At 48.4% G+C, this 27,339-nt stretch overlaps 1 protein-coding gene across 6 annotated transcripts in view; it reads right to left on the bottom strand.

Moving 5' to 3' along the window:
* PRR5L (proline rich 5 like) overlaps positions 1–27,086 on the bottom strand; it is a 73,855-nt gene extending 46,769 nt beyond the window's left edge. For 3 of the 6 annotated variants that reach the window (XM_047878828.1, XM_047878833.1, XM_047878834.1), the window contains exons 1-3: positions 26,903–27,086; positions 6,661–6,949; positions 5,248–5,328 (exon numbers count right to left, since the gene is read on the bottom strand). In XM_047878828.1, the coding sequence (XP_047734784.1) occupies positions 5,248–5,328; positions 6,661–6,824 (245 nt within the window). In that variant the 5' untranslated portion in view covers positions 6,825–6,949; positions 26,903–27,086. Of the gene's footprint in view, positions 1–5,247; positions 5,329–6,660; positions 6,950–11,596; positions 11,672–25,825; positions 25,879–26,902 lie in introns of those variants that run through there. The other 3 variants (XM_047878832.1, XM_047878830.1, XM_047878829.1) reach the window with 3 other exon arrangements.
* Positions 27,087–27,339: the final 253 nt, after the last annotated feature.

Genomic DNA, 27,339 nt, shown 5'->3' with positions numbered 1-27,339 from the left:
CAGTGTGGAGCCTGCTTGGGATTCTTTCTCACCCTCTCTCTCTCTGACCCTCCTCACTCACGCTTGCTCTCTCTCAAAATAAATAAGTAAACTTTAAAAGCAAACAAACAGAAAACCACATCAATGCCCCACGGAAAATTGAAACCAACAGGATACTCAGGGCCAGCCCCAGTCAGGGCAGATGGACTTTGAGGGCAGGCAGAATTGTGGACGGTGATGACCAGCGATCTCACTAGAATAGGTCTATTCTAAACAGTCATTTTCTTGCCTCTAGGGATGTAACAATATGCAAGGCCTGCTTTAAGGCAACTCTGATTTACAGTCTTCATACTGAATGACCATATGCCTGGACGTATTTGGGAAATTGCTGCTTTATTGAGGTGTGGACATTCCTGATCAATTTGCTCTTAAAAGGTCTCCACATCTTACTCTTGATCTAATAATGTGTTTTAGAACTTGCCCATCCTTACCAAAGTTCTTCCCCGTAACTACCCCAAAGTCTACCTGTCAAAATTTAAACTGGAATTCATCCTCGATAACTGAAAGACCAACTGTTTGTACTGACTGCATTATAAAACCTAGTTACATAAAGCCTCTATCTTCCTGGTCATCCTTTGCATCGGCTAATGTGTAAATGAATTCACATTTTCTGGGTACATACTAACTCCGCCATTAGAAAGAAGGCCAGGGCTGGCCAGGGTGGCCTGAGGATGCTGATTTCTGGACTTGGACAGTCCATCAAAGTTGATTACCATTTGGCTTGAGTAGAATGGAGAATGGAGTCATTTCCTCTCACTCTTGTCTCTGAGGAAAGGAGAAACAGCTGGCTCCTGGTTGGAACTCCGGCTCACCCAAATTTCAAGTCCAGCACATTCTTGGAGGGGCCTGTCCCGGACTGCTCTCATTCAAAGTGAGCTCCCCGCATCCAAATTGCTAGAGAAATCTCTACACAATTCCATTTATGCAATGAATCATCATACTGCCCCTCTGCTCTCACCCATCATTCATCACTTCATTATTACTAAAATCTCACAACAGTAGGAATAATAATGGTTAACATTAAAAAACATTTTTTTTCAATGTTTATTTTTGAGAGACAGAGAGAGACAGAGCGTGAACAGGGGAGGGGCAGAAAGGGAGGGAGATACAAAATCCGAAGCAGGCTCCAGGTTCTGAGCTGTCAGCACAGACCCAGATATGGGGCTTGAACTCACAGACCATGAGGATCATGAATGACCTGAGCCGACTCAGGCACCCCAATAATGGTTAACGTTTCTTATGTACTGGATCCTGGACTAATGGTGTGTGTAGCATTATCTCAGTCTCCCCAAACCACCATCAGGTTGACGCTATTATTATCTTCATGTTATAAAAGGAAAAACAGAGACCAAGAAAAATGAAGTAACTTGCCCAACGTCACACAGCTAGTCTAAGTCTTGATCCCCAGTCTCTCTGAATCGGGACGCTACTCTCTTAACATGTTCACAAATTCTATTGGACCCACACAGATCTTCTGGGACAAAGACCTCTCACAACTGATTGCAAAGTGGGCTTGAGAATCACTAGTCTCCCCTCCTTCCACATTCTCTTCTCTACGTGCCTACTGTCCTGTTCCCCCACCCTCACATACACCCTCCCCACCGGTCATGCCTCAACCCTGTTGAGTGTATGGACCTATTCTGTGAACAGGTCTTCAAAAAGAGCAAAGAAAAGGAAAATCAAAGCCCAAATGTCTACCTGAATGTAACCAGCGAGTGGCATGCCCATTTTGGCATTTTAATTGCTGAACTAAGGGACGGTGGCATGTATTTTTGTGCAGGCACTTGCAGATGTGGGCACACGTGCCAGGCCAGCTCACTTTACTCAACTTGGGACCAGGTCACACATATGCCCTGGATGTGTTTCACATTCTCAGTCATGTAACTCTGAGTGTGATGTGAAAACCCATCTCTATTTTAATCACTATCCTAGAGGAGGCCAGAGAATAGAAGGTACACAATAGTGGCAACTCAAACTCTGGTTTTTGACAGTTTTGACTTATTCTGGACTCAGGTCATATCTGGACAATCAGTGTCAAACCCCAACTACATGTACTTCTCACCAGCCTGAAAACTGCCCCAAACATAGGGAACTAGACCCAACACTGGAAGGGAGTTTGGGGGAGGGTGTTATGCCTCTCAGAGCGCATGATGAAAGATGGGGTCCCAGGGGCCTCGCGAAAGGAATGCAGAAGGAAACACCAAGACTGCCAGGTTAACCTTTCTTCCAGCCTAAAACTTCTCGGACTCTACAATATGGTACAAAGAACCTAAAGCCCTACCCTCCCAGTGATGATATTTGGAGATGGGGCCTCTGGGAGGTCATCAGGTTCCGATGCGGTCATGAGCGTGGGGTCCTCAAGATGGGATTAGAGGCCTTATAAGAAGAAACACAGAGAGGCTGCTAAATAGGAAGGAGAGGCCTGTAAGGATGCGGTGAGCCAGCGGCCAGGAACTGGACTCTCACCAGGGGCCGAACCTGCTGGCATCTTGACCTGAGACTTCCCAGCTTCCAGAACAGTGAGAAATAAATGTCTATTATTAAACCCCCAGTCTGCGGTATTTGTTATGGCAGCCTGAGCAAACTAATACAGGTGCCTGAGTCAGCCAGGAGTTCAGATCCTGACTCCACCCTTTATACAGCTGGGTGACCTTGGACGAGTCATTTGATTTTTCTTATCCACAATTTTATGGATAAACTATGAGAACAATGGTTGCCTCACAGGGTTGTGGGACAGTTGAAAGGGCCGATGTATGTGACAGCTTTTCCTGGAACGTCCATCCCTCACGTGGCCTTTGTGCTAGAACAGCCCCCATCAGCAATGACCTGATGCACGCTGTGGTTCATCTTGCCAATAGGTAGCCTATTGGTCACATTCAGCCCACAGATGTGTTTTGTTTGTCCTGAACTAATGTTTGGGGGAATTTTGGGTTATTTATCAACATTTAAAAGCCAGGAAGTTTCATGCAAAAAAAAAAAAAAAATCTCAGATTCTGTTTGAGACATGTCACCGGCCCTGCGTTCTGCCAGGGCAATCCCCTTTCATCAGAAGGTGACCTCTCACCTCCATGCACCCAGGAGACCTCACCCATTCAGAACACCCACTTGGCACCTGAAGGCTTCTGAGTTAGCAGCCCCTGGGCTGAAAGGGCTGGTGGAATCCGTGTGGCTGGTACTTTTCCTAGCTGCCCACAAACAAAGATTTTAAGTACAATTTCAGGATCAGTCTTCCAAAGTGAGGAACAATTAGCACATTCCTGAGTCACTGTTTTATTTATTTTTACTTCCACTGTGAGCTCAAGAACCCTCACAGAGAGGCCAGGATCTTAGTTCTTGGAGTAAAATAGATTTCTTACAACCCAGAGGTTGGCTGACCTAGCTTTGCCCCCGTCACTCAAGTTTGTGGGGCCTCAGTTTCCTCCTCTGTAAAAGGAGGCCTTGGGCTAGACAAGCTCTATTGTCTCTTCCCTATTTGTGTAATTATTAGGTGGAATTCAAGCTCCTGGGTAGAAATTCAACACACCCTGGTTTATTTCGGAGCCCTAAAGGTTTTAATGAGCTCTTAAAACACCTCACTGACCCTTAAAATAAGACTTAACTAAATGTAAACAGGACTCAGATAATGGCCTTGTTTATTGTTCTGCTCCCTCCAGGGTTGGGGCTTTAGCCTTGATGTTCTGCACTTAACACACCAGCGAGGAAAGAACACGAGGGCATTAAACAGCTGATGTGCAACCTCCTGTCCCCAGGAGGTCCTAGTGCTCTGGGCCCTGCCTGCCTCTCTGCCCTCGTTTCACCAAGACACAAACCCAACCACCCACCCCCCAGCCTCTGGTATTCTATGCACGTTGGCCTTCTTTTGGCCTCTTGCTCACTGCCACCACAGGACCTTTGCACCTGCAGTTCACCAGCCGGAACCCTCTTCACCTAGTTAATTCCCACTGATCCTCCAGAAGACAGCATCGGCAGGACATCGCCACTCCTTGGCAAGAGCAAGTCACGCTAACATGCTTTCATCACATCAGCTGCATCACAGGAGCTGTCAAAGCGGCTCTTTAACATCTTACTTGTATGATTAGTTGACTAATGATCATCTCCCTGACTGGATATAAATGCCAAAAGAGCGGGGTCCACATCTATCTCTGCTCCAAGTTGTCTCTCCAGTGCCTGGCCAATAAGGAGGCACTCAAATATTTGTTGAACGAGTGAATACATTTATGAAAAGCTGACACTATTCTACTGGGAAGATCCTGGAAGGCAATAAACCCCTCAAGGACCACGTCCTGTTGAGGGCTGTATCTCCAAGACGTAACAGTAATGACAGCGACAACATGGACAGTAATAAGAGCTATCAGTTCTCAGTGTGCTCCAACCCTGTTCTAACAGGTCATTTATAGAATAACTTGATTTAAACCTTCATAAGAATCCTATGGGGGCACCTGGGTGGCTCAGTCGGTTGAGCGCATCCAACTTCAGCTCAGGTCATGATCTCACAGTCTGTGAGTTCAAGCCCCGCGTCGGGCTCTGTGCTGACAGCTCAGAGCCTGGAGCCTGCTTCGGATTCTGTGTCTCCCTCTCTTTCTGCCCCTCCCCTGCTTATGCTCTGTCTCTGTCTCAAAAATAAATAAAAACATTAAAAAAAAAAAGAATCCTATGGAAGGAGGCACGCTTCTCATCCCTGTTTCATGTAAGAGGAAACTGAGGCACACAAAGAAGTTGGTAAGTCACTTGGCCAGAAGTGTTAAGTCACAGACCTGTATCTGTGAAAAGCTAAGTGAGGGGTATAAACCACTTTATACCAAGTGGGTAAGTCACTTGGCCAGGTCTTAACAGAAGTGTTAAGAGTGACAAAATCCCAAGCAGTCTGGTTCCAACCACGAGGCCATCTTGCCTACAATGGCACCAAATGGTTAAGGAGGGCACAATACATCTTTACACAGTATGTGATATCTGCCTGTGTATCAACCCTCTGCTCCCCTTACAGATGTTATATACATGAATAAATGGATGAACCATCTATGGATCAGAAGTCTAGACAGGTAAGGGTCTCAGAACTTAATAGCCACATGAGCCACATCAAAGTCAACAGAAGCAACAAGAACCAAGCAGACAAAAACCTTAAGATAGGGCTCCCCGTGGGGGACAGTTCCCCTGCCCCAGCTCAATCCCACCAGGGAAGAATAGTCCGTGACCTGGCCATCCACGTACCTGATGTTTTCGTTCAGTGCATAGAGTTCGTTGCTTTGCAAGCCACCCCCTTTGAAGACGTTGATCACGGCAGTCTGCACACTACAGGGTAAACAGAAATGACCCCTGGTTAGAGGATCTGCCTGCCTGGGGCAAACTCAACAAGCAGCTCTGAGCTAAAGGCAGGTGTAAGGGCCAGGAAGCACATGGCACAAAAATGGCCCACTGTCCATCCCTGGAAACCATCATTTCCTTCCCAGGGTCCTTGGAGAGAAACAAAGACCGAGGCCAAAAGGATCCAAAAGCAGCTCCTCTCCTCCACTCTCTCAAAGGCCAGCAGGTCTTCCTCGCTTGCCTCGCTGGTGGCCCTGATGGCAAACAGCACTGATCGAGGGCAGGTGGTGGAATCTTGCTCTCAGGATCTGTGCTTGGAGGAATCCAAAATGGCGCTTGCTACAAGCAGGAGCCAACTGGGTTCCTTCACCTAGAAGGTCCCTGTCCTCACAAGACAGCCTCCATGCCTGGGGCTAATATGAAATGCTAATTCCTTGCCTTTAAACAGTTTTTCTTTGAAAGAGTTTCACCGAGGCCAGCTTCTCTTGCCCCTTCCATTCCCCCTCCTGTGAGGTGTAGGGGGTTAGTCCCTCGAGGAGCCACAGTTAAGTCTTAACTCTAGGTGCCCTGAAACTCCAGCCAGGTATTTCAGCAAGGAGCAGATTACACTCTTGTCTTTATCAAGGATCCAAAGCATTTTTTAAAGAACATGGATCCATCCATAGCAGAACGTTTCACAGCCCCCTCTTCTTCCCCATCAGAAGAGGTGTGCACTCACTGAGAAAATCCAAAATGAACCAAAGGACAAAGAATTCAGGAATGCTTTAAAATAGTGATGCATTTAATTCATCCAAAGAGTAACTGCTAGATTTGAAAAGTAGTAGCCCACAGGAACACAAGACACAGTGCTGATTCAGTCGCTACTCGATGCTTAGTGTACAAAAAGTCAGCCAGACACCCATAAAAGCGCAGTGTCTCCTTTCCCATCCACCTGTGGCTCACAGGTACGGCTAGTCCTTGGTTTATACTCCTCACTTAGCTTTTCACAGATACAGGTCTTATCTTACCAAATAGGTTACAGGTAACTTACATGGCCCCAGCCCTGGGTACTCAAACAGTCTTGGGCGTGACTAAGGAGCATGAACTGTCACTGTAAATTCCAACCCAACTGTCCCGGGCTGGCTAACAGACTCTGGTAGCCCGGAGGCCCCCAGTGGCCCACCTCGTCTCCACCCAAACAAGGAAGGCCAGCGGATACGGTCTCCGCAGGAAAACGTGCCTGTATACATAATGCCGACCTTCTGAAGCAGGGCTCTCAGGAGGAGCAGACGCTAAGCCAGTCCCCTGGCCCTCCACCCCAGGACTACCTGCCCCCGTTACCTGTTCCAGGCCGAGCTGGAGCTCAGCTGCAGGGCCTGCCGCGTGGCTTGGAAGCGGGGCAGATCGCTGAGCACCGGGGAGCTCATGAAGCGTGGCCGGGGCCTGCGGAAGGAGCCCATCTCGTGGAACGCGGTGGGCACACTGGGCGCGAAGCCACGGGTCATAAGTCCGGAGGAGGGGACGGCTTCTCCTCTGCACCACAAGGTTCCAACAGCCTACGGGCAGGGGCTTCTTCCGGGGCTGCCTTCCGGCCCTCAGGCTTTCTTAAAACCACAAACTTAGCCCACACCTGAAAAGAGAGGGAAGCTTTTATTGAAAACTCCCGCGTCGGGCAGAACATTTCTTAGACGAGGTTGGCTGGGATTTTCCGGACGCGCTATGTTAAAAACAACTCCAGTGTCCTGAAATAACATCTATACCCTACACGCTCCCACTCATGCATTTATACGGGGCTCCGTCTGGTTACCCCAAAGTGAGAAGGCAGCAAACAATGGGAACAGGTTGAGTCAATCCTACAGAAAAGTGATTTCTAAGTTGTGCTTGAATGTGCTTCTAAATGCCTACAAATGCCAAAGCATGGGCACTGGCTGGGTTTCTGTAGACCCTGCAACATTGCGCATTAAAGAGACGGCTTTTTCAAAAATGCCTGGGGGCGCCTGGGTGGCTCAGTCGGTTGAGCATTCGACTTTGGCTCAGGTCATGATCTTGTGGTTTGTGAGTCTGAGCCCCGCGTCAGGCTCTGTGCTGACAGCTTGCCCAGAGCCTGGAGCCTGCTCCGGATTCTGTCTCCCTTTCTCTCTGCGCCTGCCCCACTCACACTCTGTCTCTGTCTCTCTCAAAAATAAATAAACATAAAAAAAAAAAAGTGCCTCAAGGAGAACACAAAAACTCCTTCTCTTGGCACTAAAGACCTTCCATGATAAGCCCTTGGCATGCCAGCCCATGTGTATTGCTCAGTATTTTCCAAAGTATCAATGCCTCCTCACTCAGGCACATCTCACCATCCCTTACCTGCCATTCATTCATTCATTCATTCATTCATTCTGTAAGAGCATATTTACTGAGTGTTCATTCTTTATTAACCACTGGGAGCTGTAAAGCATCCAAAGATTTCTAAGACGTGATCCCTGCCCTCAAGAGGCTCAAGGTCTATTGAGAAAACAGCTATCTGTGTATTCACACACACAATCAATATTTATTTTCTTTCCTGATTTTATTTTTTAATAACTTTTAATTCTAGTTAATTAACTTATAGCATTGTATTGGATTCAGGTGTACAACACAGTGATTTAATATTTCCATACAACACCCGGTACTCATCATGGGAAGTGTATACTTTTTTTTTTTAATTTGTTTATCTTGGAGCAGGGAGGGGCAGAGAGAGAATTCCAGGCAGGCTCTGTACCATCAGCGTGGAGCCCGATGTGGGGCTCGAACTCACATCATGACCTGAGTGGAAATCAAGAGTAGGACGATCCACTGACTGAGCCACCCAGGCACCCCAGTAAGTGTACTCTTAATCCCCAACACCTACTTCACCCACCTCCCGTCTGGTAACCATCAGTTTGTTCTCTGTAGGGAAGGGTCTGTTTCTTGATTTGCTTCCCTCTTTTTTTTCCTTTGCTCGTTTGTTTTCTTAAATTCCATATAGGTGAAATCATACGGTATTTGTCCTTCTCTGACTTACTTCACTTAGCATGATACTCTCTAGCTCCATTCATGTCATTGCAAATGGCAAGATTTTGTCCTTTTTATGGCTGAATAATAGTTCATTGTATATATGTATACACCACATCTGCTTTATCCATTCATCAGTAGACGGACACTTGGGGTGTTTCCATAGTTTGGCTATTGTGAATAATGCTGCTATCAACATACAGGTGCATGTATCCCTTTGACTTAGTGTTTTTGTATTTCTTGTGTAATTACCTGGTAGTGCAACTGCTGGATTGTAGGGCAGTTCGATTTTTAAGCAATCAATATTTATTGACCACACCCTATGCAACAGCCACTCACTTACATATCCGGGATATAATGGTGGCTCTGGACAACGTGGTGGCTGCCCTGTGGAGCTTACAAACCGGTAGGCATGGTTCCAGCCTATGCTTCCTCCCTCTCCCCACCTTGACTATATTTACTGCTTCCCTTCCCCGGAATTCCCTTCCTTTTCCTTCCCCCATACTTATCTAAATCTACCCTACCTTGCAGAACTAGGTTCAAGAATACTGTCCCCTGAGCAGTTCCTAGGACTTAATGACTTTGTGGCTAATGGCAATGGCTTTGGAGTGAACCTGGGTTCGGATCTTAACTGGGCCCCTCCCCAGCTGTGATCTGGGCACACTGAGTCCAAGAGTCCACAGCTGTTAGCAGTGCCAACTGCACAGGACCGATGAGAGACGACATGAGATGGTGTGATGTGTGCCCAGCAGAATGGCAGACCCAAGACCCTCGAGTGTGGTCCTGTTTCTGCTGGAGCCCAAAGCTTGCTTTCCTCAGAGCCTCTGTTCCTTTCATTTCAGTCTCTGATTCTCCAGTGAACCTAAAGTCTAAATCACTGAGTTAAAACGAGTTTGGGAGCCGGTCGGAGTAAAGGACAGAGGAAACAGCACCAAGGTTAGAGTCAGTTTTTTTTCGAGGGGTTAGGGTTGAGCCCGGACGTATTCTCAAGGCCACCTCTCCCACCAGCTAATGCTGCTGTTTCCCACGAACCAGTGCTGGAAGAAAAAGATGGATCCCAGCCATACATGTCAGTCTCCAGGTGGAGAGGGGAGTACATTCTGCAGTCCCAGCTACAGCATCTGAAGCAGGAGGAACCAAGGGGCCGCCCCCAGTTAAACACTCTGCTCCCGTCAGCAGAGGACTGAGGCTTGGGGACGGGCACCCAGGCAATCCATCAAGGAAGTGTGGGAGGTGCCAGATGCTGTCTGCAGACAGCAGGCACGCTGGCAATGAACTGGCAAGACCAAGAGCCAAAAAAGGAATGGCGTGGACTACCTCTTGGAAAAAAATTTTTTAAACGAAAGCAGGCTCATGTACCATTTCCTTTTCGAGTGATCTGCCCCTCCACCTGCTTCTCAGGGTGAACCAACAGTGACAAATTTATCGGTAAGTACCACAGAAGTCAAAACAGGCCTGCTCCATTTCAGAGAGTCTCAATGGCTACGCAAGAGCCACTAGAATTTGGAAAGATCTATGCAAATCAGTGAATGAGGCAAAGAAGAAATAAAACCATGGGGCCCCTTCAGAATCCTTACCCCGGATGGCTTTGGGATTTAACTTGCCTGGTAAAGGTCATAGTATTAAAAGAGGACCCATTTTGCTGCCCTTCTTTAAATGGGCCTGCTAAGTGCAATACATCTGCGTAATTACAGGATATTAACTCCATTTACGAGGACCTTAGACTCGAGGTGAAGGAGCCACCTCCCACTCAGAGGCACTCGTGCAGGGAAGTGGAAAGGTGAGCTGAATGGATCATCCAGGTGTTTACTTCCCGGCTTCCCGCTGCAACAGCCACTTCTCCAGGAGGCTGTGCGACACTGAGGACCATGGGGCCGGCTCCCATCCCCCTCTGCCGCTCAGCCAGCAGCCCCCAGGCTCCCCACTGCAAGCCAGGCTGCGTATCCAGCAAGGCACACAGACGGGCAGCCCCACTGGCCTGCGTCCCCTTTTAAATAAGGATAATTTTCAGCAAAAGAACAACGAGCACGGCTCCCATGACCTTGTCCCTGGGTGTAGAGTCACACACGACAAGCAGGTGCCTCTGACTCATTTCTCACCCATACCATCTGCCACCCTCAGACCCTGACTGGCTGAAGACCATCGGAAGTCGCCTTTGTTTCCACCATTCCTGCTCCCGGACAGAGCCACGAGGCCCCCCCAGAGCCCTGCCGAGAGGGGCTGCCAGCAATGCTGGTGGGATGACAGGAGCGGCCTCAAGGTCAAAGCCGGTGCGCCCTGGATCCACCGGCTACCACGCTGGCCCCTCAGGCACAGGCATGTCCTGACCCAAATAGGACAAGTCAGAAAATGACAAGATGGGCGGGGCCCCCGTTTACAGACGACAAAAGTGAAGCCCAGAGGAGCTTGGCCAGTGTCTCTGAGGTCGGAGAGCCAGCACTGGCCACAACTCAGGTTCCCTGACTCCCGATCTAGAAAGTTCCCCAGGCCCCACCTAGGCCATTCTGTAAACTCCTCAAAGAGAGGCCCCAGCACTTACTCCTCTCTGTATCCCCAGGCCTAAGCTCACTGCTTAAGATACAGACCAAGGAAGGACGGGAACGAATAAGGAATCAGCTGCCTGCCTGTCGTGGTGCCAGGTACTGTCACAGCCAGTGACTGCCTCAGGGATGTGTGAGGATAAAACGAGTACCTATTTGTAAAGCACTTAGATAGGACGGTGCACGGCAAATAGCAAGTGCTAGGTAAGTGCCTGTGAAATAAATTAAATGCTTTGTTATTTCTAAATCTCCAAGCAATGACAGCAGTTGAAATACAAGAACACGTCCCCCCTGCTTCTGGCGACCTCAGCAACATCTGGAAAATACTCCGCTCGGGAGGATGCGAGGCCTCCAAGCTGCCGTTGTGGTCACAGAGTACTGAGGCCTTGCCTCCTCAGGCCTTGGGTAACTCACTTATTTACTGACCCTTCACCTCCGTGTGGGCATCCCTCAGTCTCAGAGTGTTTCCACAAAGCCCCACACTTGTAAATCTTAACCTAACCCTACAAGGCAGGTTGAGTAGGGATTCCATAGGATCGGAACTCTAAGGATACGTGATATGGCCATGGCTGGAAGGCTATGTGGTCAGGGAACCAGATCCCACCCAAAGTCTCCCAACCTCAAGCCTGCCCTGCCAGGAAATTCTTCTTTCTTCCCCTATATATTTTAAAATATTTTCATTAAGCAACATACGTAAAAAAGAGTTCATAGACACATACAAACACATGTATCTTAGGGGCACCTGGGTGGCTCAGTTAGTTGAGGATCTCAGGTGATCTCAGCTCAGGTCTTGATCTCAGGGTCATGAGTTCAAGCCCCGTGTGGGGCTGCCCGCTGGGCAAGAAGCCTAATTAAAAAAGAAAAAATCAATTGCATGTATCGTAAACAACAATACACTACCACCTGCTTAAGAAAGAATGTTTCCTTGGAAACCCTATGTGTTCCTATTTTTCTCATAATAGCACACCTACTTATTTATCACGACAAAGGTACACATGCACGTATACCTGTAACATACAAAGTGAGAAAAGCTTCTCGCTCTGGCCACTGAATGTGGAGAAGCTCTCTGCCCAGAACTTTCTAAGATGACAGAAATGTTCTATATCTGTGCTGTCCAACGTGGTGGCTACTTGCGGCAGCCACATGGCTATTGAGCACTTAAAACGTGGCTAGTGTGGCTGAGGAAGTAAACTTTAATTTTATTTTGTTTTAATGTAATTTTTAAGGCCATATAGATGTGTACACACGATATTTCAATTAAAATGGGTAATTTGTTCTTTCCTTTTAACACATCATGGCTACCTTCCCACAGCACCACGGATTGATCTATTTCATACTTTATAATGGTTTCTTGATTCCATTTAGGGGACACCATATTTGATTTAACCAGTCCCCTATGGATGGGTATTTTGGTAGCCTCCAGTTTTTTATTACTGCAAAGAATGAGCATATCTGCCAGTCTCAGGGATCCTGCCTCTTACACCCAATGCCACGGCAGCCAGAAATAGCACTGCAGAAAGGGACCTGAGAGGTCTCTTGCCTGTAGCTCCGAAGGATGGGTGGCTTGGGAATCAGGCAAGCCCTGGCACCAATGTTCATTCTGCTGCTCACTCACTGTGAGAGGCAGAAACACTGGTGTCCCAAAGGTATACTCACTTCCTAGTCCCCAGAACCTGTAGATATTATGTTAGGTGGCAAATGATGTAATTAAGTGAAAGATCTTGAGATATGGAGCTCATCCTGGGTTATCCAGGGGGGCCATAAATATAATCACATGTCTCCTTATAAGATGGATGCAGAAGGAGACTGGGGACAGAAGAGGAGACACAGATCCACAGGAGGAGGTGATGTGAAGACAGAGGCAGAGCCTGGAGGGATGCTGTTGCAAGCCAAGGAATGCCAGCAGCCATGAGAAGCAGCTAGAAGAAAGAAGTAGATTCTCCCATCGTGCCTCTGGAGGCAGTATGGCCCCGTGACACCTTGATTCTGGCCTTCTGACATCCAAAATTACAACAGAATAAATTTTTGTTGTTTTAAGCCACCAAGGTTGTGGTCATGTCTTATTGCAGCCACAAGAAATAAATACACTTCACTGTGTGGCCCTGGGCCACTCTGAACTGCAGTCTCTACATCGGAAAAAAGGGGAACAGGAAGTGTGACCTTGGAGCGTTGCGGTGTTGAGAAAGATGATTTAGGAAGTGCCTGGCAGGGATCCGGGAACTACTGGGCACGACACAGGTACAGTGGAGGTTCTGAGCACAGCTGCCAGAGCCGGGCTGAGTGCCACCACTTATGGTGTGACCTGGGCAGGTGACTTAGGCTTGATCTGAGGGTTGAATGAGATGACTCAAGCAAGCCTTAAAACGGTCCCGGTATACAGTAAGTGCTGGATAAATACTACTTGTTGTTTATTCCTATCACCACCACCACCACCACTGTATCAGTCTGCTCAGGCCACTGTAACCAAAGACCACAGACTGCATGCTGTCAACACCAGAAATGGATTTTGTCATAGTTCCAGAAGCTAGAAGCTCAAGATCAAGGTGTCAGCAGCTTTGGTTTCTCCGGAGGCCTCTCCTTGACTTGCAGGTGGCCACTTTCTCGCTGCGTCCTCACATGGCCTTTCTTCTGTGGACACGCATCTCTAGCTGTGTGTCCACGCGTCCTTTTATAAGGCCACCAGTTAGACTGGATTAGGGCCCACCTGACAGGCTCACTTTAACTTCATCACCTCTTTGAAGGCCCCATCTCCAAATACAGTCACATTCTAAGATACTGGGAGGAACACGACTCAGCCACCACCGTCATCATCACAAAAAGTTCTTGGCCTAATGTTTCTGAGTTAAAGAAACCGGTGTCTTGGTGGATATTCTCCTGTGAAGGGCCAATGCAGTTAACATGTAGAGAAATGTGCATCTAAAATGATTTAAATGGTGCAGCTTTGGGTGCTTACATTCAGCGATCTGGAAAGCCGGGGTCCTGGACACGGGAAGGGCTGTGGTGGTTACAGGGTTATTGGGTGTTATCACTGGCCTTACTCTCCCAGGCTCACCGCACAGGGATTTCTTTGAAAACTGCCACACACAAGATCCAGAATATGTTTCTTGGAGAAAAAAAAAAATGTGGTGCCTCTCTTTCTTCTCCCAGCGGCCAGGGCACGGGGAGTGGGGCACAGCCCCGCAAACCAGCCCCGCGGGCAGAAGAAGGCAGTACACTTGGTGGAAAATGCAAATAAATTCCACTCAGGCTCCAACCCTTAACTCTGAAAAGGGAAGTAGAACCATGGCACAACTTAAAATAAAGAAGTGAGTGGCTTATAATGACTCTGAGGCTTCCAGGAAAAAGCCATTCTGAGTGTAAATAACAAAGAAGTCAAAGAAAACGGAGTCGGATGTGACCGCCCAGAAAACAAGGAGAAGCTAGTTCCCAGGGAAACTGTACAGATGGTACAATTTCCACGTTCCCCTCAGCAGTTCCTGCAGCCAGGAGGCCCCGGGTGCAACTCCTTTCCCTGTGACCTGAACACAGAGATGAAGAGCCAATGTCCTTCAGCATCGGTCAGGATTTGGATACTGTCCCTTAACGTGACCGATGTGTTCTCTAACCGCAACCAGCATCATCTTCATAATAACGCCTGTGATGAGTGAGAGCACAGTTTACTGAGTGCCAGCCGTGAAGCATGCACTTGACATATATTATCTCAGTGTTTCTAAAAGGATTGTAGGGGTCTTAGCCAAAACCTTTAACAGACTAGGATAGAAAATATCAGCGTGCCTCACATTTTGGGGACACGTGTATACGACACACATGCCCATGTGTACAGAGTCTAAGTGAATTGCACATTTCCTATGTATGGATGTAACACTCAAAATGTTTGAAAACCCCTGTGTGCTGTGACCATCCTCACCTTACAGAGAAGAAAATGGATGTGCCCAATGTTGAACTTGTCTAAGGTCATACAGTCCATGACAAGAACCCCACAGCCCAAGGCCCTTGGTGCTCATGTTCCTTCAATGCCTTCAAAGGCTCCCCACAGCTCTTAGAATAAATCCCCACACCCCATCCTCTTACCTTCACCAACCACCTGCTACTCTGCATGCCAGCTCACTGATCTTCCTTCATTTCCTCCAACACCACCAGTTCTTCCCTGCCCCAGGACCTTTGCACATATCATGCCCTCTGTGTGAAATACTTTCCATCCACTTCTCCAGGCTCAAACCCACAGACCCTTTATCACTTATCTTGATAAGCACTTGCTCACAGTGCTCTCTTTCCCCTGATTTTTTCTCCTGATTAGGAGACCCCAGTGAACACCCTCCTCACCTCCTTTGTTGTCTTGTCATCCAATAAATGACTACAGAATTCTTTCTTATTTTTGTGAGGTCCATAAAGGCAGGGACTATGTCTATCTTGTTCTTGGGTGCTTATCACAGTGCAGGAATTCTTCAGACACTTGATGAATGAGCAAATGAACCAGCCACATGAGAGGCACTACCGGGAGATACAGGAACTTCCTGCATGTGTCAGCTGAGAATTCCAGCACCTAAAATTACATAAAGCTTTCCCATATGAGAATATCCTGGTACTGAAATCTGACAAGCCTGGCCTGGAATCCAGCATCTACAGTTTATTAGCTGGGTGACCCGAGTAAATGACTCCCAAGTTGCCTTATCTTCAAATGAGTGGGGTATGCATCTCCACGAGATAATCTAGAGCATAGCTGGGCCCGTGAAGGGGCCCCCCAAATTATAGCTAGTGTCAATATTTTTGTAACACTCTGTGTTCTTCACAAAACGCTTGCCGTTTCCAAGAGGTGACAGAGGACTAGGGTGTTGGGCGACAGGCACTCTCACACATTACTGGAAGCAGAGCAGTTTGGGGCAGCTGCTGTGGATGGAAATGTGACAAGATCTGCCACAGTGACAAAGGCTGTGCCCTCTGACCTAGCAGCTCTACTTTCAGAAATTTTACTCGAGGCACATCCAGCGACTTACATAACCAGGGTTTTTACTACGGCCTCCTTTACAATAGCAACAGGTTGCAAATAACCTAAATGCCCGGCCACAGAGGACCGACTAGGTGAACTGGAGTATCTCACACTCTGGAAGCCCGTGCAGCTCTAGGAAAGAAGGGGAGGGCTCTGTGTACCGACTGGCGTGCTCTCCAATCCGAAGGAAAGTGTGCTAAACATAGAACCGCATGTGCAGTATGCTACGATCTAGGTAAAACAGACAAAAAAGAGCATTTACAAATGTCATTGCACGGCATAAAGAATCTCTGGAAGGGGCAAACCAGAAACTGAGAACACCTGTTTCCCCCAAGGAAAAGAGCTGGGTGACAGGGACACAGTAGGGAGATTTTTCTCTATAAACCTGTTTGTGCCTTTGAATTTTGAAACGTGAACACGTACGACTTATTCAAAGAAATAAGTAAAAACAACAGTGATGCCTTCCCGCAGCCCCTCAAGAGAAAGACAAAAAAAGGTTATTGATTTGTTCAAAGTCCCTCAGCTGCTCGGGAGAAGTGAGGATTTGAACTTGGCTCTGATCCCAAATGCGATGCTCTATCAATTATAGTTCGTTCGTTCATTCATTTGACATAAGTTTATTTCTTTTTTAAAAATTTACCATCATAACCATTTTTTAATGTTTATTTATTTTTGAGAGAGACAGAGGGAGAGAGAGCACGCGTGTGCAAGCAGGGGAGAGACAGAGAGAGAGGGAGACAGAGGATCCGAAGGATCAGTAACCGACTGAGCCACCAGGCACCCCCACAAATTTATTTCTTTAGCACTTATTCTATAACAGGAGCTTCCTTGTATATATACAGGGACACATAGGCCAGAAAAACAAACCCTGGGGAAAAAAGCAAACAAGAGGAAGACTGATTTCTTTCCTTTCTGCACGATATGCCACGTACTCGCCATACTTTGTGGAACATCACAGAGAGTGGGCAGGATCTGCCCAGGCTAAAGGAGGCAGTCACTACTCAATCCAGTCTGGTTTTTGCCACCTCGGGGCACAAGTTCAGTTTTGCCAGATCTGAATTTTCCAAGAGATGCCAAAAACCCAGATTTTTTAAAATGCTAAACCACGTGACTTGTAAGTGTCAGCAACGAACTCACCAAGCCCACTAGCACTTTAGGAGCCGAACATATAGGTTTGGGACCTTTATTTTCTCCATCACAACTATGACCACCAGCCTTCTCACACCCCTTCCCCAGGGCCTAAGTCAAGTGTAACATAAGCCCTCACAAACCAGCCACTATGGGCTTGGGCACACAAGTGGTCTTCCCGAGGTCTGCTGGCTTATCAGTTGATTAAGAGTCTGGCCTGGGGCACCTGGGTGGCTCAGTTGGTTGAGCATCAGATTCAGCTCAGGTCATGATTTCACCGTCCGTGAGTTTGAGCCCCACGTCAGGCTCTCTGATGTCAGCCTGTCAGCACAGAGCCCACTTCAGATCCTCTGTCCCCCTCTCTCTCTGCCCCTCCTCTGCTTATGCTCTCTCTCTCAGAAAATGAACATTAAAGAAAAGTAAAGAGTCTGGCGTAGCTAGTGGCCATGATTACCTCAGCGTCGCCAGCTCTACGTTCAGTCCCTACCCTCATTGCCCTACAGAACTGAGAGCCTCTGAGAGACGTGGCAGCAGATGACCCCCTGACACAGCACAAACCCAGAACTGGCCTCCTCTGGTGTTTCAGCTCCCACCTACCACGTCATCTAGTTGACCAGCCTCTTACCTCATCAACTGTCTTCTCTCAGTCCTACCCCATCACTGATTCCGTTCTGGAACCACAAGCACTCCTGTAGTATAGACATATCCATATGCACTCTTCAAACAGGGCAAGCCAACAGCTTGCTGGCTTGGGATAGTTCTAGAAGAAACACACAGCAAACAGAAGCCACCAAGCCAGCCCAGGAAACTAGATCTGAACGCCACACACTCCACCCCAGCTCACCAGATGGAAACTGAGTCAGAAGTAGGTATTCAAGAATACTGAGACCATTTTGCAAATCGCCTACCGTGACTATTTTGTTAAATTTTCCCTGAAAAGAATATACTACTGGGGAGCCCAGATGGCTCAGTTGGTTGAGCGTCCCAACTTTTGATTTCGGCTCACGTCACGATCTCACGGTTTGTGGGTTCAAGCCCCACATTGGGCTCTGTGCCCAAAAGTGTGGAGTCTGCTTGGGATTCTCTTTCCCTCTCTCTCTGCCCCTCCTCTGCTCATGCACTCTCTCTCTCTCTTTCTTCCTTTCTCTCTCAAAATAAATAAATAAAATTTAAAAAAAAAAAAGGAATATACTACTTTTCATCATGGGCTGGCCAGGATGGTCGGGATGGTATCAACCCCCTATCTGCATCTAGCAGCTCGGTTCATCTCCACTTGAAAGTAACAAGGTAGGTTTAATTCATCCCATTTCGCAATGAAGAAACTGAAGCACAGGGGTTAACTTGTCCAAATTCAGAGGAGTCGTAAGAGGGACCAAGAGTCAGATCCTACCTGATTCCAGGGCCTGACCTCCTACACCGCCTGTTTTAAGCAACACTCACGTCTGCCACATGCAGAGGTTAAGAGGTGACCATCACCCATGGCTTCCCTTCATCAACAGCTTCTTGCCGGGCCTGGGCATGAGGAACACTCAGTCTCTCACAGGATGAGGCTTTGTTTCTCAGGCCCTTACCAGCTTGTGAGGTCATCGTGTTTGTTTACTTGTTCACTGACTAGCCCCGATGGCGTGTAAGTTCCTCAAAGTCCAAGACCTGCCTCTCTTCCTCCCTGCTGTATCCCACTGCAAGCACAGTGCAGGGCACGTACAAGGTGAACATCTCCAGGGCCCCTGGGGGGCTCAGTCAGGCGAACCTCCAACTCTGGATTTCGGCTCAGGTCATAGTCTCACTGTTCGTGGGATCAAGCCCCACATTGGGCTCTTTGCTGACTGCTCAGAGCCTGCCTGGGATTCTCTCTCTCCAAATAAATAAATTAAAACAACAACCACAACCACATCTCTGAATGATGGAGTGACATGTGGCTTCTAGGCCACCGGGAAGAACAGGCTTCCTATTTTTCAGAAACCAGAAAAATTCCCTTCCCAGATGACTGAACTGGAGTCCACCTAAGTATCACTGTCCACAGGAATGTGGACCTTGGCCGCATGGGCCAGGAATCCTGGGTCTGTGTGCCGGTCAGCGGGGCCTACAGACACGGCAGGGGACAGGTGTCTGCTGCATAGCACAGAGCGTTTGTTTTAAGGACCAAACTTCACAACGCTTAGGAGACAAAAGCCAGCTGAGGGACAGACACTCCCACAAGCAAGAAGATGTCAAGGGTCAAGTGTGGACTATGCAAAAGGCTCCACGGGAAGAATGAGACCACTTTCTCAGTGCTCACACTGGACACCAATGCAGACACAGAGTCTTGAGAATCTGAACTTAGGCAACAGCAAATATTAGCGCAAACAGGATGCAAGCTCAAGCCCTTATCTTTGCTTATCAAAGTTTTCTTAGTGCCCACACGACTCAAAGCACTGACGATTCAGATGCAGCTAGCAGTAATTATTCATCAGATCATCACCATCAGCCTGGCCTGCAAACCACTATGTAATCACCAGAAAAATCCCCTCCTCTGGTACAACTCAAGCAAAACTGTGGGGAAGAGCAACACATCTCAGTTACTCATCTCTAAGCCCCACTTTAAGCATCAAGTTTCTTGGAGTGCAAATTGTTAGGGTGTGGCCCATAAATGCCATCCAGAGCGATTCCACAGGGCCTACCAGATGATAAACTGAAAAGTCTAGACACAAGCGGTGGCTGAGACTGACCATTACGTGAGCAATCGCATTTCTGACACGTACCCTCTAAAACCCTGGTGGGGGACACAGCGGACAAAAGCTACTGCCCGGCAGACAAGAGCTCTCCGTGTGGGGAAGCGTGCTCCAGATTAACTTGTGCTGTTTGTTCAAAAGGAGCTTCACCCTCCCATGGATGAAATGCTTTTTCATAAGAAAATGGGATCAAGGGAAAGGAAATTTCTCTTCATGACACGTAGCCAGGTGTAAAGAGAACTGCACAGAGACTCAGAAAACCGAAGAGGCTCTCGGGATCTGATTACTTCACGGAGCTCATGAGGTCAACTCAATTTCATTCAACAACCAAACATTAGGAGGTCTGGGTGTGTGCCAGGATCTGAGAAGAGGAAGCATAGAGGGTAAAGAAGAATAAAATACGTGCTTCAGTGGGGCTCAGGGGCTCACTGTAAACACTCAGAAGTTAACATTATACATGCAAGCTGACGACTATGAGGGAAGAACGGCAGTTGAGACAAGACTGAGGCAGAAAGGTTAGCTCGCCTTTTCCAGTTTACAAGGCAAGGCTAATATGCGGTCAACTGAAAAATAAGGCTCTCCATTTTCTTCCTCTAAAGAACATGGACACTGGAGCCTAGAAAGGAAATCTGGGGAAGGAAACACAAGCGTTCATAGGTAAGCACTTCCCAAGCTTGAGTATCCTTTTTCATCTGTGACAGACAAGGACAGGAATGAAAAAAACCCACACGTTTCAACAAATATTTCATGAGCACCTACTATCCCCAACACAAAGACAAGCCAGATATAGTCTTACCAATAATAAAGAAACAAGAAGAGAGAGAATAATAAGTTGGTCACGATTAAAGACAAAGACAGGAAGGCCTGAAGCCAGCACAGTAAACTCGATTCTCAGTGGGGCCAAGGCAGGGAACGCCACCGCGTTAGAGAATCCAGTCCCCCCCCCCAACTTTTTTTTTTTTAAAGCTGGAAACCTGAGTTTAGATGTCAAGTCTCCCAATTTTTAAATTTTAACAGTCCAGCAGTAGGCCAATCCCATTATTTTGTAGCTAGGAAAACTGACACCCAGAGCAATCGAGCGACTCATACAGCTTGCCCCCGGCAGAATGGAGATCAGGATTCAGATCTCAGTTCCTTGACCTGCGTTGTCTCCAAGATGCCAGCTAGCCCCCATGCGGGGACTCTTTCACCAGCTCCCCGCTCTTCAAAGTTGACACCGACACCTTTCGAGGTATCTTGAAAGGAATCAATTGTTCCGCTGGCAAGAATTTTCTTTTTTTTCATTTTCTCAGAACGCCACAAGGGATCACCTTGCTCACCCACTGATTTTGCCTCCAGATACTTTACAGCGAAAGGGGCCATACACCCCCACAGTGGTGGCCTCCAGCAGCTGGCACACTGGGCAGAGTTCCCCAAAATGATGGCACGGTTGACGTGATCTCCCCCAAAGACGTCTGGGGAATTAAGGTAAACCAGTTCCAAAGGAGTATTTGGAATTAAACAGCAAGCGTGAATGGGTTTCCAGGGAGGATTTACGCGGCTGAGGTCACAAGCAGGTTGCGACAGGGTTTGAGGCAGCTTAGTTCAGAACAACATACACACACATCCCAGTGCTTGCTGGACTCTGGCCCCCAGTCCTTGGGAAGAAGACAAAAACAAATGCTTCCTTCAGGTGCCCTCTCGGGTTCAGCTCAAGCTGACATATATATACTCTGGTTCCTGAACGAGGGAGCCCAAAGCGGTCCCTCCATCCTAGCGTTTACTAAAAACGTAACCGCAGTCACAGACGCCTTCAACAAGACACTGAACTCAGCGTGCATCAAAAGGAACGAGCCAAGCTGGACAAAGTTCTGTAACAGGTAAAGAGAAGCGGGAAACTGGAGATGTTGCTGCCATTTGGCAACGAGCTAAAGAGAAACCAGAACACTGATGAATGCATTCAAAAAATCATCTATTTGTACCCCAAAATTGAGGAGAGGGAACGAGAATGAAAGCCTAGAGAGGTAAATCCACGCTTTTAGGTAATGTACAATTATACGCAAAATCAATCGTACAAACACTTACGATAGGTTGTTTAGGGGTTGACCCTATCTTCCCACAGGCCATGGTCAAAAGAAGGAGAGATCTTTTGGTGAGTTCTACCACTCACTGAAACCCTCTGGGTGCAGTTCATCATAAGCACACCAGGGCCCACGAGAGGAGGAGGCAAGTAAGGCCCTGTCTCTCAGGGTCATGCCCTTTAAGGTTGCAGCCTTGATGCCTACCTAGTCTCAGCCCCAGAGCGTACCCACCACCCATTCCAACAAAGAACAACTCATATTTTCTATTCAAAGCTCAAGCAGAGTAAAGGTGGCTGATTTGCATCATAGGCCTATTCTTTCAGTACAGAGATAAAGGAGGAAGCCATACCCCATCCTTCACATAGGTGTCCCTAAATTTCTTTATTTTAAAAGAAACTTCTTATGTTTTATTTTTTATATTTGGGGGGGGGGTGCGGAGAGATTGAGACAGAATCTGAAGCAGGCTCCAGGCTCCAAGCTGTCAGCACGGAGCCTGACGCACGCCTCGAACTCACGAACCGTGAGATCATGACCTGAGCCGAAGTCGGACCTGAGCCACCCAGGCGCCCCTAAATTTCTGACAAAGAATTCATTCCACTGGCTTGCTTTCCAGAGGCTGACAAAGCTGGATGAACCTGGCTGTGAGTGTGCTTCTCAATGAAGCAGGTATATAATAACATCATTCATTATCCTGCTACAGAAATGTAATATTTTCAAAAGGTGGGGAACAAGAGAACGCCCTCTCCACACTTAAAGAATATAAAAAAAGCTTCCAAAATCCCGGAATATGTTAGAACTAGAACTATCCTGGATTTAAAAAAAAAAAAAAGTCAGCTTAAATTTAATAGACCGTTTAAATTCCTAGTTGACGGTAATTAGAGAGCAAGCAGCATTTCTTTAAACGCTGCGAGACAGAACTTAATCCAATTTAGGTAATCACTAACCTTTGCTGGTTTTTTCCTCCCTCTCCCTCCTCTAAATGGAATCCAAGGATTGATCTACAAAGGCCATAAACTGGCAAAGCATAAGAAAAGAATATTTAAAGCCAGAGATTGGGTGACTATTACCACAAAGGGCCAAGTCCAATTAAAATGGAAACAGGTCTCACAAGCTCCCTAAATTATATTGCCTACGAACCGGGGCTCCTAACCAGGCATCATCACAACAGAAGGTATGCTGAGGGAGATGGGGGTCCTCTCTCTGGGTACGTCGTGCGGCATGCCAATTTCCAGGTCTTGTACGGTGTGACAGCCATCCCCTGCCAGACCAATGCTACCAATTCTCTACATTCAAAGTATCTGCAGGGTTTCTCTCCTTCTTCCATGGAATAACAACTGTCAGAATGATCCACACTGTCCCTTCAGTTCCTCCACTGTTCACCCACCTCCTAACCCCTCATTTTAGAGCTCCCACACTGCCCTTGCACCCACTTCTGATCCAGGAACTTCCATGTGAACTGCTAGGCCTTTCTTGAGTACTTGGCACCCTAGGTTTTTCATGAAAGGCCTTCAAGGATAGATATCAAAATGTGCTGCAGAGGACAAGGGGCTTGGGTTAATGGCTGTGTTACATCAGGAAAGTAATTAACCTCTCTGAGCCTCCATTTTCCCATCTCAACATAGAGAAAAGAATATTCACCTGCTTACGTTGCTGAGAGGCTCAAATAACATTACCATGATTGTACCTGGCTCATAATAGTTGCCCAATACATAAGTTGGCTTGTTTGTTTTAACTGAACAAGTTTCAAAGTAAACCTTGGATCCCCAGTCCCTGACAAAAATGTTAATTAACTCAAGTTCACCTCTGATGTCTCATCACTGCTTTGTATCATTTGCACTCCCAACCTCCTTTCTGGTTCCAAAGTGGAATCTTCCTTTGTAAAAACTTGCTTTCTGCTTATCAGGATATCACTCTCTCTGTTCCCAAATTCCTAACCCAGTATAAAATCCACAAAATATTGTGTTCTCAACCTTCCTTCAGCAATAGAGATATTCACACAGACTTGTTAACAGATGATACTTTTCAGCAAGCATTACTTTTAACATTTGCATATAGAGAGGCAGTTCTAGAGAACAAACTTTTAATGGCAAACATTAAACACAGTAGGGATCTTTGAGGGGCCCACACTCTATTTCTCAAATCAATTCTGTATCCGTCTAGCTCTGCAAAAACAATTAAAGGGAAAAAGTCAGTTCAATTCCATTCAATCTGAAATTCAAGAAAGATTTCAGTATACTTGATCTCGTACAAGGGCACTACAAAAGGAATGACCACAGGAAGTAATTAGAAAAGAGAAATAATGAAGAAATCCATAAAGTCCTAACAATCCAACTTTCCACAGATAAACGGTTTAAATGTTGCACACACACTGTCAGTGAACACACTGAAGATTATGACATTGGGGTCTGGGCTCCCAGCATGAAATTGTCAATGGCAGTGGAACAGTTTTCTAAATATAAGATTAGGATTTTTTTTTCTTCAACAATTGAGCCATTCTGTGATATTATGCAACACAGAGAAAGTGTAAGAAAGAAAAAGGCACCAAGTTATTCGACCATAAGATGATCTAATTAACAGCTGAGGAACTGGAGGGAAAGTCATCTCCAGTACTGGCTGCCACTATAAGCCTGGAGTAGCAGACCCAGAACTCACCCTAAGCTCCACCCCTGCATGTGTGTGACTTTGAACAAACTACCCAAGTTCTCTAAGCCTCAGTGGGCTCATTGTTATAGTCATGGAGATATAATAGCACCTACCTAAACATTGTTTTGGTGCAGATTATACAACATCCTCAATGTCTCTTAGGGCCAAGTTTAAGACATAATAAGAACTCAAGAGGTGTTTGTCCCCTTCCTCCTTTTTTAAATAAAGGGAACATTTGTATAATGTTCAAATAATAACCATTATTGAAATCTCACCCACTGAAATAAATATATATGCGTGAACTTCTGGATGTGAACGAAATGAGGTCGTCTCGTTGAGAAACATGGTAGTCTCAACCAGGCTCTAGAGAAATAAACCAGTTAGACTAGCTCATTGCTAAGGCCTTTTTTTTGGTGGGGGGGAGACAGAGAGAGAGACAGAGCATGAACGGGGGAGGGGCAGAGAGAGAGGGAGACACAGAATCGGAAACAGGCTCCAGGCTCTGAGCCATCAGCCCAGAGCCTGACGCGGGGCTCGAACTCCCGGACCGCGAGATCGTGACCTGGCTGAAGTCGGACGCTTAACCGACTGCGCCACCCAGGCGCCCCAAGGCCTTTCTTTTTTACACTATTCGTGGTTCTGGATGTTAGAAGAAGCATTAATAAAATCCCAAAAGGACAATCAATGGTTGCGGTTGGAAACACTGAAGACGATTTTGTGGATTGATCAAGCACTGTTTCCTGTATCTGCTAGATTCCTGTAGAAAAAGCTCTCAACAGCACCCTTCGCGGCTTAGAAGGGCTCCACGCTGCGACCAGAGAAAACCTACCAGTCAGGTTCCACGGAGAGGAGGGTCCCACCACACCTTTCTCAGTCACCATTCTCAGCGGTAGAGAACTCACCAGGGGCTAAATTTAATGTGTGGCTAGATTAGCTTCTGCAAGCTCCATTTCCCCTCCTGATCCACTGCTGCTTTATGGTGTCAAGAGCAGCCTTTCCCCAGACAGCAGCACTGGGACATTCTGCAGCGTGTAGGCCAACGAAATATCATGACAGCAACCCACCCACGGTGGTCAGGATGACCAAAGGGAGGTCAAAAAAGGCAGTGTTCGAGGCTTGATCCGCGAGCACCGTTTGAGGGGAAGCGGGGCAGACTATGAAGGCAGTGTGGACCACTGGCGTCCTTGACTGCTTTGGTCCTCCCCGTGGGCCATTTGAATTTGCACGCGGGCAACAGGTCCAGAACCCCGCCCCAGGAGGGATGCCCGGAGACTCCAGCACAGAGTTTTTTTCCATGCGGGTCTCCGGAGTAAACGTGCCTCTGAGCTGCCGCGCGTGAGCCTTCCGTCTTGTGGGGCGCATCGCAGTAATTGAAACCTTACGTACCGCAGGACTGCAGCGGCGTCTATAAATACTCACCGCTTTACTGCTGACAAACAAAACGCGGGCTCCCGGCACCGCGGAGGAAGAGGCGGCGGCATGTGACCGAGGGCAGGGGCTGGCTACAACAGGGGAAAAACCCTGTTGCCAAACAGGGAGGTACCCCAGAACCGATTCCTGAAGCACAGTTTGCAAGCACACAGCCTGATCTGACCCGGGGCGCCCGCCCTCGGGAACAGGGGCAGAGGGCGGCGAGGGAGGGTCGCGGCCCCGGGAGCCGAGGCTGCAGAGCGCCCCCCAGCGCGCAGGGGGCAGCCCGCGTGCGCACAGTGGGCAGCCCGCGTGCGCACAGTAGGCGCGCAGGAGAAAGCCTCGCCAAATAGAGGGCGGGCTGGAAAGCCGACGCGGAACCGGGGTGCGGCTGACGCCGACAGCCGCCCGCCCCAGCCGGGTGTCCCGCGGGCTGCGCCCCGGCCCGCCCCAGTCGGCGGAACCCAGTGGCCCGCGGGACAAAACGGCTGTCCTCCCTCCCACGCCTGCTTCTGCAAAAGGGGGACCGCAGGAAAAGATGGGCTGTTCTTGGGCTCCCAATCGCCCGCGCCCCAGCCGGGGCAGCTCTTTAGATTTGCACCCTGGGGCCGAGGGACAACTAGAGAGGCAAGCAAGCAAACTTTCTTTTTCGATCTCTTGGCCCAGCCTGGGTCCCGCGGTCGGCGGCATCCCCCCGCCCCCAACCCGCGCTAAGCCGCCGACGCTGGGCACCGCTTCCCCCCCGCCTCAACTCGGGGGTCGCCCGTTCGGTACTCTACGCCCGCCTGCTGCGTGGGATCCGAGGATCCTTAACCGCACGGGGGTCCCCATCCGGCTGCCCCCAAATGTGACGCTCTCCCCACGCACCCCCTGCCCGCGCCCCGCAAGCCTGTGACCGGAGTCCACGGCGATTTCGTTCTCAATCCAGAGCGGTTGCTGAGCCGACAACGCTAGCCCCTCCCGGGGACTTCCCCACTCACCCCCCTGGGGGTCCCGAGGCTGAGTCACCTCGAGTCGCACACACCCGCAGCTCCCCTCTGCGCGCCCAGGACAAAGTTTCCGGTGTTCCCGAGAAAGTTTTCTCACCAAAGAGCAACGAGGGACCTGGATGGCTCTCCCGCTGCGCTCTGCCCAGCTCTCCCTCCTCCCTCCCTGCGCAGCGCTGGCCTCCGCGGGGTCCCGTCTGGCCTCGGGTCCCCCAGCGCGGGTTCACAAACGCCGCGGCCGCGGAGCTCCCCGAGCCGGGCTGGTGACACGTTTCCCTCCTCTCTCCTCTCAAGGCCGCCTCCTCCCCCTGCTTCGTCTTCTCCTCCTCCTCCTCCTCCTCCTCCTCCTCCTCCCACTTTTCCTGTCCTGTGCTCATCGCTTTAGTTTTTCTCCTGCAGCCCCTACCCCACCTCACCCCACCTCAACCCCTCCCACTCCTCCTCCCCTGCAGCGACTCGCACTCTGCTGGGGAGGGGAGCAAGGGGGAGGGGGCGCCTGCACTTTCATCCAGATCAACAATTTCAGGAAATCCAACT

This window comes from Prionailurus viverrinus, chromosome D1 (genome assembly GCF_022837055.1).
Source record: "Prionailurus viverrinus isolate Anna chromosome D1, UM_Priviv_1.0, whole genome shotgun sequence".
In the NCBI taxonomy this organism is placed as follows: Eukaryota; Metazoa; Chordata; class Mammalia; order Carnivora; family Felidae; genus Prionailurus; species Prionailurus viverrinus.
Note: the sequence above shows the minus strand (reverse complement) of the source record. Positions and strands in the feature narration are given on the sequence as shown.